Raw genomic sequence first — 14,369 nt, 5'->3', positions numbered from 1 at the left:
CAGCCCACTTTGTAACCTCTGCTTTTTTCTCCTGACCCAGCCCTGCTGAGCCGGCTTCACGCACAGCTCCTCTCCTCTGTAGCAGCTCTCTGGACATTTGCTGGCTCGCTAATTGGCCTTCCCTCCCAGAGACCTGGGCCAGGGGCTCTTCCTCACTCCTGCTCTGCCCTGATCATGTCGGGATTTGTATGCTACTCTTCTAACAGAGATCTCTAAATAGACCCTCTCAGTGGTGGTGTGTGCTGGTCGACCTGGACCCCCTCTGATGCAGCACCTGCAAACCCCCAGTGTCCATGTTTGTGGGGACACAGTGAGCAACCCCCTTGGTTGTGTCTGATGTCAGAAAGGAAAGTACAAAGTCCTTCTGAGCTCTTTTCTTCACATCTCTAAGTAATGAGGAGTAGAAGAGGGTTTTGTGTGAGGACAGAGAGTGGTGGAGTTGGGAGGCAGACACCGCCGTTTGAGTTCTGGCTGAGCAGAGAGCCGCTCTGAACCGTCTTGACTGCCAAACTGGGTTGGCTTTATGCCAACCCTACAGCCACATCTCCGACCTGGTTTTCTTGGACATTGTTTCCCCTGATGTGTCGTTTGTCTAGGAGTCCAAAGAAACCGAGCTCTGGCTAAAGCCACGATGGGTTTGCTGGGTAGAGGTTGCAGCCTCTTTCGTGTAATCATGGCGTCTCCTGTCTTTGTCTCCTTGCCAACGTAGGTGGTGCTTCCCACGTTCATCCTGGAGAAGCGATCCCTGCTGGAGATGTACGCAGACTTCATGGCCCATCCGGACCTGCTGCTGGCCATCACCGCTGGGGCCACGCCAGAGGAGAGAGTCATTTGCTTCGTGGAATATTATCTCACGGCCTTCCATGAGGGCCGCAAGGGGGCCCTGGCCAAGAAGCCCTACAACCCCATCATTGGTGAGACGTTTCACTGCTCCTGGGAGGTTCCCAAAGACAGGGTCAAGCCAAAGAGGACTGCCCCCCATTCTCCTGCTGGCCATGAACAGCCGACGGCTGAGGACCCTTCCAAAAGCTACAAACTGAGGTTTGTGGCCGAGCAGGTGTCCCATCATCCCCCCATCTCCTGCTTCTACTGTGAGTGCAAGGAAAAGAGACTGTGCGTCAACACTCACGTATGGACCAAAAGCAAGTTCATGGGCATGTCCGTGGGGGTCTCCATGATAGGGGAAGGTAAGCCATGTCGTACGTTTGGTGGAACTTGGCTCTTACACAGTGATGTTTGCACAGCTGATAGATGACGGATGCCTGTGTGTGTGGAGTTCTTTGTTTTTATTTTGTTTTGGCATTGGAGGTGGCTAGGTGGTAAAGAGGGACAGGTTTTGTTATTTTGGGATGAGGCCCTGGTAATTTCTCAGTGGGGCCCAGGTTGTAGGCGAGGTGGGATACACCTGGATCATTGACACGTTATACGTGTTATGAGGCCCACCTTATGTACTATTTTTATTTTCAGCTTTGCATGAATTTTTAAAAAGATTTTATTTATTTGACAGAGAGAGACACAGCGAGAGGGGAACACAAGCAGGGGGAGTGGGAGAGAGAGAAGCAGGCTTCCCGCTGAGCAGGGAGCCCCGTGCAGGTCTCGATCCCACGATCATGACCTGAGCTGAAGGCAGATGCTTAATGACCGAGCCACTCAGGTGTCCCTCAGTTTTGCGTGAATGTTAAGAATTGGCTCCAAATCTGTGAAGACACATTTTTGTTCATTCTCTCCGGTGTTCTGGCTCACAGGAAGAATAACAATGCTGCCTATTCCGAATCTGCTGGTAAACATTCCCAAGGCAAATCTCTGGTTTCTGCTAGAGATTTCTGAAGCAAGAACAATGGAATCACACCCTGTGTGGCTCTTGCGTTCCTATTTTAGCAAATAGCTGTGGATGAAGTTTATTCATTGTTGGAAGAAACCTGTAAGAGTCCTTGTCACACTGAGGCGTCTGTGTTCGTGGTTCTCCAACTTCTCTGAGTCACGGATTCCTTTGAGGTTTTGAGACTATGGATTCTCTTCTCAGGGAAAGGAAAAAACCCAACGCAAAATTGAGTCTTCAGTTTCAGGGAGTACATGACTCCTTGGAAGTCCTTCCGAAAGCCCATGAGATGAGAACACCTTGTTCACTGAGGGCATTTTTATTGAGTACCTACTAGATGCCAGACATTGTGTTAGGAGATAAGGATTCTTGTATGAACAAAATAGACCCCCCCCCCCAATCTCTGTCCTCATTCAGCTTCCATTCTACTTCTGTTTTCCTGGTAAATAAAATTATGTAGGTTGTGTGGGAAGGTGTGAGGTCCTCTGCAGAAAAATAAAGCAGGGGAGGGACCGGGGAGCAGTGGGGCTGGGGCGGGGGGCTCAGGATGGGATGCGCTGGCGGCTGGGAAGGCCTTTGATTTAGAAACAAAAATCTGGGTGCAGGAGATTCCGGTCTCATCCTGTTTTGTTTCATTCCTTATGCTAAGTCTCCCACATGATGAATTACTTGGGGGTGAAATGTGGGTTTGGGGGAGGAGGTGGGGTACGGAGCCCATTCACACCTTCAGGTCCACTCACCGCCCACATGCGTCGACGGCACCTTCTCTAGAGACCTGTTTCAAGTGTGTTTACTCCCTTATCTCTAACGGGGTGGTTCAGATAGCTTATTGGTTCGTTTGTGAAACGAAGAGTGCCGTTTTTGGTGGCAGGCACACCGCAGGGGCTCGGACAAGCCAGAAGGCCCTGTGCTCAGCAGGCGACCAGGCGTGAGTCACAGAAAACAAGGCACCTGCAGGAAACGTGCCGCGTGACTGGCGCTGATGAGACAACGCAGGACGGGGTGATAGGGAGTGGGGTGCCCAGCAAGGGGGTGCTGCCTCTATTCATAGGACAGACCTCCTCAAGGATGTAGCCTTTTTTTTTTAAATTTTATTTGACAAAGCAAGAGAGAGCCCAAGCAGGGCAGGCTTCCTGCCCAGCAGGGAGCCCGATTCCGGGCTGGATCCCAGGACCCTGTGGGATCATGACCCAAGCTGAAGGCAGACACTTAATGACTGAGCCCCGCAGGCACCCCCAGAAGGCAGCCTTTGAGTAAACGCTTGCTGGGGGTGAGAGAGGAGCCCTGTGGACAGCTGGAGGAAGGGTGCTCCTGGCGGAGAGAGCAGGAGGCTGGGAGGCCCTGGGCCAGCATGCGAGGCGGGGCTGTTCTGGGAACTTCGTTGTGGCTGCGATGGCGGGAGGAGAGGGGACAGGTCAGAGAGGAGGGCCACGGGAGACTAGCTCGGGGCTATGCAAGGACTCGGGCTTTTCCCCTGAGTGAGGTGTGAGTCCATGGACAGTGGACGTGGCTGGAACCCATCCCCAGGGCTGCTGGAACCGACGAGTGGGTAGCGGGGAGGGACCAGGGGCACAGCTGGAGGGAGACAGACAAGTCCTTTCTTTTCTCTTCCTCCCTCCCCCGCCCCACACAAACTTTCAGTCTGTCATTAGCCAGGGTAAGGTGCTCAATGAATAGAAGATCTTCTGATAAAGGTAAATGCACTCTCAGGTACACGGGGAATTTATTCCAGTGCCTTTCTGGGGACTCTCCTGCGCTCAGAGACAGTGCCTGCTGCCCCGTGCCAGGGCGAGGCAAACTCACAAATTCGTAAAGGAGAGCACCGGGTGGGTACCTCCCAGCCTCGGGGCCCCTGAGTCAGGATTCTTGACATTGGACAGAGCTCTGGAGATTTTCCATAAAGGTGAAGATTTGCAAATCTAGGGATTTAGGGAGTTCTTCAGTCCGTGACACTCAGTCTCTCCCCAGCCGTCCACCTCAGGAGTGGGCTCTGGTGAGGAGGCTGTGTACAGACGTGTTGACTGTCCTATTGTCTTGCTAGCTCGGCCCTTCCGGCACATTCTGTGCCTCTCTCCCCTCTTCCCTGGGTGCTGTTACCCTGCTCTGTCCTGGGCTGGGGCTCCTTCCTTTACCCCGCAGCCCATGTGACCAACATCCATCTCCTCTGGAACTTTACTTGAGAAAGGTGGGTCCTCTTACCCCCAGTGTGTCCCCCCTTTCCCACACCGAGGTGAGCCAGCACCTTCACTTTCTCTTATTGTTGGTGGTTGTTGAGTGAGAGCGGCTGAGAGTGGGGGCGTCTGATGTCTCAGGGTCTTTGCTCCCCTGTTCCCAACAGGTGGCGGATGGGGCCTGGGGCCTTGGATTTACTTGGCACAGCCCTGGGCACGCTGGGCAAAGCTCTTAATGCAGTGGGAGGGAGATCATCTAACACCCTCTCCTGAGACCCTCACCGGAACCATCCCTCAAGTAGAATTAGAATCTGCTGCTCCCAATTCTACCTGCTTGAGAATTCTACTTAGAACTTCTCAGGAGAGCGTGAAATCAGGGAAGAAAATTCTAGAGAGACACTCTGGAAGGGTCCTCCCTGGACATAGCCCTTTCTGGCCACCCAGTGCTTTCCTGATTGTAGATGGACCTGGGAGGGGTCAGGGGACCTACCCCTGGCTCATTCTTGGGAGGGCTTACATTTCCCAATTCCTTCTAGAAGCTACATCCCCATTCATATTAATTAAATGTGCACTCTGTAACACCCAGGATCCTTATTTTTTCCTAGCAAATACTTTTTTTTTTGGCTTGAACAACTGAAATTTATTTTCTCACAGTTCTGGAAGCTAGAATTCCAAGATCAAGGTGTCAGCAGGTTTGGTTTCTTCTTCCTTGGTTTGCATGTGGTCATCCTTCTTGCTATGTCCTCATACCCTTTCTTCTGTGTTCTTAATTCCTGGTGTCCTCGCAAATACCTTTTTTTAAAAAAAAAAAATTTTATTTATTTGAGAGAGAGAGAGAAAACATGGAGAGGGAGAAGCAGGCTTCCCGCTGAGCAGGGAGCCTGATGTGGGGCTCCTTCCCAGAACTCTGGGATCATGACCTGAGCTGAAGCTAGAGGCTTAACCAACTGAGCCACCCAGGCGCCCTCCCTATTCCCCCAGAAAATACTTTTAAGTGTCCCCAAATTTTGGAGCAAAAGGTTCTGGTTCTTGTATTCAGAGGTCCGTTCCGGGAATGGGAAGGAAGATTTTCTTTTCCCCCCTCACTAATTCCTTGTAGCACATTCCAGCATTTGTTGATTGGGTCTGAAGTAAGGTTTTTTCCACCCCCTCCTTCTTAAAAATTAGATCTTAGGATGGGTCCACGAAGTTTTTATATGCAAATATGTGGGCTTATCTTTTAAAGTACTGCCTTTAGGCTCTGCCATATTTGGCAAGGACAGAATGCCATTATGCAGTGCTTCATTGGGGGATCCCCCTCCCAGGTCCCTCTGCCCTGGCACTCAGACCCCTAATTGACAACACACAGTTCCGCACCACCCCCCCATGCAGCTTTTCCCCCCAGGGGAAGCAAGGCCCCGCCATTCATCACCCACTCTGTGGGGGAGCTGAGGCGTATTCAGCTGCACTTACAACCTGCTCCCCCCAAAACTCCGGGGCCAGAGCCCAGGAAATGGCACAGCTTAATTGGGTCTGTGGGGAGAGGCAATTAGTTCTAGCTCATTCTAGCAAGAGAAAGCTACATGGGCCTGGTGATTGGGAGCGCCAGTGCTGCCAGGCCTGCAGACCCAGCCTGAGCTCCCTCCCGCCACTCGGTGCTTCCCAGAGACCACGTCCTACTGGAAAAGTTGGGGTTCCTCAGAATGAGAGCAGGTGTGAAATTATTTCAAATGTATCAGTTTGGAAATCTTAATGTGTTGCCTTTATGTTGATTGGTGAATCAATCTGTGCAATTTAAAATGGAAATCTTACAGCTTGAAAACTAACCGTGATGTGGAAGTATTGATTATTTGGCATTTTTTTGGCTTCTCTCAGCTCTTAGGCTAATTAAAAAGGGACTTTCATTTGTGAGCCCATCTGTAAGTCTGGTTTTGTTTTGTTTTTTTAAAGATTTTATTTATTTATTTGACAGAGATCACAAGTAGGCAGAAGCAGACAGAGCGGGAAGCAGGCTCCCCGCTGAGCAGAAAGCCCAATGTAGGGCTTGATCCCAGGACCCTGGGATCATGTCCTGAGCCAAAGGCAGAGGCTTTAACCCACTGAGCCACCCAGGCATCCCTGTAAGTCTGGATTTAATATAGTCTTTTATTCACATTAGGGACAGTTTTTTTTTTTTTTTTTTTAATGCAGCCCTGGAAGAGGGGTTAGGACTGAGAAGTCATAATTGCAGGTGATTAATGAGAAAGCACACATTTGTGGATTTTTAGAGAAAAGCCAAAGGAGTGTGGTCTCCCCAGTGCTTTCCTACCAGCTCAACATTGGGGCTCACTGATGTCTGTGGACTTCAGGTTTGCAAGAGATTTTTCTTTTTTTTCTTTTTCTTTCTTCCATTTTCTTTTTCTTTCTTTCTTTTTTTTTTTTTTAAGAAGGCTCCACACCCAGGGTGGAGGCCGGCACAGGCTGAACGCAGGACTCTGAGATCACGAGTCAGGCGCTTAACCACCCAGGTGCCCCTGCAAGACATTTTTCTAGAGCTGAGTGGGAAGAGGACACCTCCCACCTCTCTCTTCACCCGTCGTGTGCCTGACCCGCTGCCACTTTGTGATTCGCTCTTTAGTCCCAAATGGAAATACCCCAGCTCAGGGTTCACCCACCAAGAGAGCCGCCCCAGAGAGGGAGGAGTAGTTAGCATATAAAACCTCCGGGATTCTAGCTGTGTGCCAGATGGAGGCTTTTCACTGAGTTCTAGAATCACCCTCTTCTCCCCACCACAGCCCTGTGAGGTATGGATGCCATCATCCCTGTGTCACCGATGAGGAAACTGAGACACAGCCTGGTGAGTGATTGAGGGCTTGGAAAGACCCCCTCCCCCCCGCCAGCCACCAGCCCCCGAGAGATCTCCATCTCACCCAGCCCTTTATGAACACCTGGGGCCTAGGATCCATGTGAATATGTTGTAAAGAGAGTATCAGCTATAGAACCCTATGTCACCAAGTTGATGTTGGCAAATGAGGCCAGGAAGGTGTGGCACGTGGGGCCCAGGATGTGTGGCCCTGGCCTGAGAAGAGGCTGCTGGTGGGTTGGGTGGTAGGGTGCAAGCCCCCAGGGCGCTTCCAGCTGAGGCCTGGAAGGGCTGACCACCCAGGGATGCTGTAGCCGTCAGAGCTGAGGTGGTGCCCTTGAGGACACGTTGGCCACCTGGGAAGGCTTCTACTGCTAGTTAGTACGGAGGCTGGGGATGGGCGGTGCCAGGGACACCTCTTCTCCGGGATCTCGGAGGCAGGCCCGCTGGGGACTGACAGCCTCCTCTGCGCGGACCCAGGAGTCCCCTCCCAGCTGCCACAGACCCAGAGACCCTGCAAATGTGGCTGGCCCCGGGGAACCTGGAAGCTTGTGGGTAGAACTGGGCCAGGGAGGAAGGTCTGAGGTGGCCTCTCTCTCTCCTCAGCTTTTCCTTCTGATTCTCCTTGCCTGTTGGCATCCTACCTATTGTCTGGTATTAGCTGTGATTTTCCACCTGCTCTGGGCCATCTCCTCCAGCAACTGAACACAAGGAAGTCCGACACAAAGTGGGCTTTGAAACAAAAAGTGTGTCAGCCCCGACTGTTCTCCTCCAAGGGTGTCCTGCTCAGAAACTGTAAGAACTGAGCCAGCAAAGGGCAATTCTCTTGCCAGACACATCGTCCCTCCCCGTGGGCGCACAGGGCAAGGCCTCCGGGGCATCTGGGGAGTCTACTGGCTGCCCCTGGGAGGAGGGAGAAGGAGCATTCGCTGGCCTGGGGGCTTGACTTTCCCGGAGCTGGGTTAATTCAGTTACAAGAGCTAAGGCAAGGTGGAGAAGTGGGGAGGAGGGCTGCTCTGATGTTCAGCATATTTGGCATAATGTAAATGCACAAATAGCGTTTATGTTACATATATTCAGTTATACTCCTGGTGGAGGGGCGGGGAGAAGGACAGAGAGAGAGAGATTGAGATTTAAATGCTGCCACGATAACATATATTCAGTTATACTCCTGGTGGGGGGCGGGGGGAAGGACAGAGAGAGAGAGATTGAGATTTAAATGCTGCCACGATATCTGTCCTCCAGTCCTGCCCACGTGATTGTGAGTGACCCACAAACCTCAGCTCCTGCATGCGCCCCACCTGCTTAAGCCTCCCTCCACTCACACACATGTGCACGCGCGCACACACACACACGTGCGCACGCGAGTGTGTCAGCCCAGAACAGTAGGCCCCCTCCCTGTTTCTGTGGCTTGGGGGAACTGACTTTCCTGGAGTTAACAGGGAGGGTTTCTGCTGGTTCCAGACCAGCCTTGTCGGCTATCCGCAGTCGGTAGCCCATCGGCGAGTAAGGGGATGGTCAAGGATAAATTAAATTATAGTTGTACGCTCCTTCAAGTGTGACTTCGGCGACTCAACATTCAGGACTCCTCTGTATGATTTAGTCCCATCTGTCCTCAGCCCCCCAAGCAAGCTCATCAGTACTCATCAGTACATCAGAGAAATGTACTGTCTCTCCTGGGGACATTCTAGCTCTAGTTGATACTGATGCTTGTCTCGCCTGAGAGGGAAGCACTGCCCAGCCAAACTACTTAAACTGTGTTTCAGCTTCCTCATCCTTACTTAAAAATGAAAAGTACTGCCAAATGGGGTCATTGTGAAACTTAAGGGACATAATGGGGAAGCCCCCCAGGGATGCCGGGCAGCCGGAAAGTGCCACCTCACATGGGCACCACTGACCCCGGGATCTGGGGAGGGGGGATGCCACCAGGGTGGGGCGGAAGGGCAGCACATTCCTTCCTGGGACGCACAGTGCACCTGTAGATGGCCAGGCTGGGAATGAGCTGGGACAGAGGACCAGGCCACATGCAGGTCCCTGAGCCCCAGGGCTGGAGTGGGAGGCCGAGAAGGTTCCTTGCACGAAACACATGTCAACTTATAGCCTGGTTCGGGGGCCTCTGCTGGCCTCTGTGGACCTCAGGGTACAGTGAAATGCTGCCCCTCGAGTGTGGGTACCCAGCCTGGTGGGCCAGAGTGAGGGCTGGACTTTAGCCCTTGAGGGCACGTTGTGTAGCACATAAACTATACAACAGTATACAACTAGACTCCCAGCCCTGGGAGTTTGTGCATTTTAATCAAGGCTTTCGTGTCAGCTTTTGAGAGCTTGGTGAAAACTGTGGCCCTTTTCCCTAGAACGTAGACAAACCCACGCACTTTTGCATTGTTCCAGAGGACTAAGACCTCTTCACACCTGACGCTTAGACCCCTGATCTACAGGTGGGGAGCTCATGTGGATAGTGCCTGCACCCGGCTGCTGATAGCAGGGTCCAGTCTGAGCTCTCTAGCTTTATGAGAACTGGGAAGGTCTGTGTTGCTTTCAGAAAAAGGCAGAACTTCTTTACATGCTATTTCAAAGGTTAAAAGAAGATCTGGGCCTTGCTGAATTGGCCAGCCTGTGCACCTACACCTACTCCCTCCCTTTTGCACGTGGGCCCTTCCCTCAGCCCTTCCTGGCTCACCAGTCTCCTTCCCACCACAGGCCCTTTGCACCTCCTCTTCCCTCTGCCTGGACTATTTCTCTTGTCTCTTTACCTTCTCAATACTTACCCGGTCCAAATGGCCCTTCCTTAGGGAGAATTCTGTTGCCTGGAGGCCTCCATGGCACTGGGCCCTTCTCCCTCCTTTCATCACAGTCGGTGATTAATGTCAACCTCCCTTTTCCCCTTGAAGGAAGCAAGTGGGTCTGTTCACTATTCTATTCGCAGCGGTGTCTGGCACGCAGGAGGGCAGGGGATGAATACATATGTGGTCGGTGAGAGGCTCACCTTTGCAGAGGTGGGAGATGTGACATCTGTTGCCGGAGGTGTTTGGTTTGTCATCTTCATGTCTGTTGATTCCCAGCTGCCCTCATCTTGTGTGCCTGACTCTCTCCTGCTCTCTCCCTGGAGGTGTGCTGAGGCTCCTGGAACATGGGGAGGAGTACGTGTTCACCCTGCCCAGTGCCTACGCACGGTCCATTCTCACCATCCCCTGGGTGGAGCTCGGAGGCAAAGTGAGCATCAGCTGTGCCAAGACGGGGTACTCGGCGACAGTCATATTCCACACGAAGCCTTTTTACGGAGGGAAAGTCCACAGGTAGGACGCCGCCCCGGAGGCTGTGTGTTTGCCTTCACACGATACTCTGGCTTTCTCTCCTCCAGAGGGAGCTTGCATTCCAACCATGAGAGGAGTTGGCAATCAAGATAGAGTGAACACATCTTTTTTTTTTTTTTAAATTTTTTATTTTTTACTAACATATAATGTATCATTAGGCCCAGGGGTACAGGTCTGTGAATCATCAGGTTTATACACTTTATAGCACTCACCATAGCACATACCTTCCCCAATGTCCATAACCCCACCACTCTCTCCCTACCCTCCCCGCAGCAACCCTCAGTTTGTTTTGTGAGATTAAGAGTCTCTTATGGTTTGTTTCCCTCCCGATCCCATCTTGTTTCATTTTTTCCTTCCCTACCCACCAAACCTCCAACTTTGCCTCTCAACTTCCTCATATCAGGGAAATCATATGATAATTGTCTTTGTCTGATTGACTTATTTCACTCAGCATAATACCCTCTAGTTACATCCACGTCATCGCAAATGGCAAGATTTGATTTCATTTTGGTGGCTGCATAGCATTCCATTGTGTATATATATACCACATCTTCTTTATCTGTTCGGCTGTTGATGGACATCTAGGTTCTTTCCATAGTTTGGCTGTTGTGGACATTGCTGTTATAAACATTCAGATGCACGTGCCCCTTCGGATCACTACATTTGTATCTTTAGGGTAAATACCCAGTAATGTGATTGGGGGTCATAGGGTAGCTGTATTTTCAATTTTTTGAGGAACCTCCATGCTGTTTTGCAGAGTGGCTGCACCAGCTTGCATTCCCACCAACAGTGTAGGAGGGTTCCCCTTTCTCCGCATCCTTGCCAGCATCTGTCATTTCCTGACTTGTTAATTTTAGCCATTCTGACTGGTGTTGAGGTTTTGATTTGTATTTCCCTGATGCCAAGTGATATGGAGCACTTTTTCATGTGTCTGTTGGCCATCTGGGTGTCGTCTTTGCAGATATGTCTGTTCATGTCCTCTGCCCATTTCTTGATTGGATTATTTGTTCTTTGGGTGTTCAGTTTGATAAGTTCTTTATAGGTTTTGGATACTAGCCCTTTATCTGATATGTCATTTGCAAATATTTTCTCCTATTCTGTCAGTTGTCTTTTGGTTTTGTTGACTCTTTCCTTTGCTGTGCAAAAGCTTTTTATCTTGATGAAGTCCCAATATTTCATTTTTGTCTTTGCTTCCCTTGCCTTTGGCAGTGTTTCTAGGAAGAAGTTGCTGTGGCTGAGGTCGAAGAGGTTGCTGCCTGTGTTCTCCTCAAGGATTTTGGTGGATTCCTTTCTCACATTGAGGTCCTTCATCCATTTGGAGTCTATTTTTGTGTATGGTGTAAGGAAGTGGTCCAGTTTCATTTTTCTGCATGTGGCTGTCCAATTTTCCCAACACCATTTGTTGAAGACACTCTTTTTTCCATTGGACGTTCTTTCCTGCTTTGTCGAAGACTAGTTGTCCATAGAGTTGAGGGTCTATTTCTGGGCTCTCTATTCTGTTCCACTGATCGATATGTCTGTTTTTGTGCCAGTACCATACTGTCTTGATGATGACAGCTTTGTAATAGAGCTTGAAGTCTGGAATTGTGATGCCACCAACGTTGGCTCTCTTTTTCAACATTCCTCTGGCTATTCGAGGTCTTTTCTGGTTCCATATAAATTTTAGGATTATTTGTTCCATTTCTTTGGGAAAAAATGGATGGTATTTTGATAGGGATTGCATTAAACATGTAGATTGCTTTAGGTAGTGTAGACATTTTCACAATATTTGTTCTTCCAATCCATGAGCATGGAACATTTTTCCATTTCTTTGTGTCTTCCTCAATTTCTTTCATGAGTACTTTATAGTTTTCTGAGTGCAGATTCTTTGCCTCTTTGGTTCGGTTTATTCCTAGGTATCTTATGGTTTTGGGTGCAATTGTAAATGGGATCGACTCCTTAATGTATCTTTCTTCTGTCTTGTTGTTTCTGTATAGAAATATAATTGATTTCTGTGCATTGATTTTATATCCTGACACTTTACTGAATTCCTGTATGAGTTCTAGCAGTTTTGGAGTGGAGTCTTTTGGGTTTTCCACATAAAGTATCATATCATCTGCAAAGAGTGATAGTTTGACTTCTTCCTTGCCAATTTGGATGCCTTTAGTTTCTGATTAAATGTCATCTGATTGCTGAGGCTAGAACTTCTAGTACTATGTTGAATAGCAGTGGTGATAATGGACATCCTGCTGGGTTCCTGACCGCTAAGGCTCTAAGTTTTTCCCCATTGAGAATGATATTCGCGGTGGCTTTTTCACAGTTGGCTTTGATGATATTGAGGTATGTACCCTTTATCCCTACACTTTGAAGAGTTTTGATCAAGAAAGGATGCTGTACTTTGTCAAATGCTTTTTAAGCATCTATTGAGAGTATCATATGATTCTTGTTCTTTCTTTAATTAATGTATTGTATCACATTGATTGATTTGTGGATGTTGGACCAACCTTGCAGCCCTGGAATAAATCCCACTTGGTCGTGGTGAATAATCCTTTTAATGTACTGTTGGATCCTATTGGCCAGTATTTTGGTGAGAATTTTCGCATCTGTGTTCATCAAGGATATTGGTCTGTAATTCTCTTTTTTGGTGGGATCCTTGTCTGGTTTTGGGATCAAGGTGATGCTGGCCTCATAAAATGAGTTTGGAAGTTTTCCTTCCATTTCCATTTTCAGAACAGTTTTAGGAGAATAGTAATTAATTCTTCTTTAAATGCTTTGCAGAATTCCGCTGGGAAGTCTTCTGGCCCTGGGCTCTTGTTTGTTGGGAGATTTTTGATGACTTCTTCAATCTCCTTACTGGTTATGGGTCTGTTCAGGTTTTCTATTTTTTCCTGGTTCAGTTTTGGTAGTTTATATGTCTCTAGGAATGTATCCGTTTCTTCCAGATTGTCAAATTTGCTGGCGTATAGTTGCTCATAATATGTTCTTATAATTGTTTGTATTTCTTTGGTATTGGTTGTGATCTCTCCTCTTTCATTCATGATTTTATTTGGGTCCTTTCTCTTTTCTTTTTGATAAGTCTGGGGGGTTTATCAATCTTACTAATTCTTTCAAAGAACCAGCGTCTAGTTTTGTTGATCTGTTCTATTGTTTTTTTGATTTCTATTTCATTGATTTCTGTTCTGATCTTTATTATTTCTCTTCTCCTGCTGGGTTTAGGCTTTCTTTGTTGTTCTTTCTCCAGCTCCTTTAGGTGTAGGGTTAGGTTGTGTATTTGAGACCTTTCTTGTTTCTTGAGAAAGGCTTGTATCGCTATATATTTTCCTCTCAGGTCTGCCTTTGCTGTGTCCCACAGATTTTCAACCGTTGTGTTTTCATTATCATTTGTTTCCATGAATTTTTTTAAATTCTTTAATTTCCTGGTTGACCCTTTCATTCTTTAGTAGGATGCTCTTCAGCCTCCATGTATTTGGGTCCTTTCCAACTTTACTCTTGTGATTGAGTTCTAGTTTCAAAGCATTGTGGTCTGAAAATATCCAGGGAATGACCCCAATCTTTTGGTACCAGTTGAGACCTGATTTGTGACCCAGGATGTGATCTATTCTGGAGAATGTTCCATGTGCACTAGAGAAGACTGTGTATTCTGTTGCTTTGGGATGGAATGTTCTGAATATATCTGTGTTGTCCATCTGGTCCAGTGTGTCATTTAAGGCCTTTATTTCCTTGTTGATCTTTTGCTTGGATGATCTGTTCATTTCAGTGAGGGGAGTGTTAAAGTCCCCTACTATTATTGTATTATTGTTGATGTGTTTCTTTGATTTTGTTATTAATTGGTTTATGTAGTTGGCTGCTCCCATGTTAGGGGTATAGATATTTAAAATTGTTAGATCTTTTTGTTGGACAGACCCTTTGAGTATGATATAGTGTCCTTCCTCATCTCTTATTATAGTCTTTGGCTTAAAATCTAATTGATCTGATAAAAGGATCACCACCCCAGCTGTCTTTTGATATCCATTAGCATGGTAAATTGTTTTCCATCCCTCACTTTAAACCTGGAGGTGTCTTCGGGTCTAAAATGAGTTTCTTATAGGCAGCATATTGATGGGTTCTGGTTTTTTTTTATTTTTTTTTATTTTTTAATCCATTCTGATATTCTGTGTCTTTTGATTGGGGCATTGAGCCCATTTACATTGAGGGTAACTATTGAAAGATGAATTTAGTGACATTGTATTGCCTGTAAGGTGATTGTTACTGTATATTGTCTCTGTTCC

The 14,369-nt window shown here is 48.2% G+C and overlaps 1 protein-coding gene across 1 annotated transcript in view; it reads left to right on the top strand.

The window, feature by feature from the left end:
* Window positions 1-14,369, top strand: part of OSBPL10 (oxysterol binding protein like 10) — a 197,791-nt gene that overhangs the window by 172,050 nt on the left and 11,372 nt on the right. Inside the window, exons 7-8 of the mRNA XM_080828905.1 lie at window positions 710-1,187; window positions 9,918-10,104. Coding sequence (XP_080685031.1) covers window positions 710-1,187; window positions 9,918-10,104 — 665 coding nt within the window. The remainder of the gene's footprint in view (window positions 1-709; window positions 1,188-9,917; window positions 10,105-14,369) is intronic.

This window comes from Martes martes (assembly GCF_963455335.1).
Source record: "Martes martes genome assembly, chromosome: 1".
NCBI lineage: Eukaryota > Metazoa > Chordata > Mammalia > Carnivora > Mustelidae > Martes > Martes martes.
The sequence above is the reverse complement of the archived record's forward strand: the minus strand, read 5'-3'. Positions and strand labels throughout refer to the sequence as shown.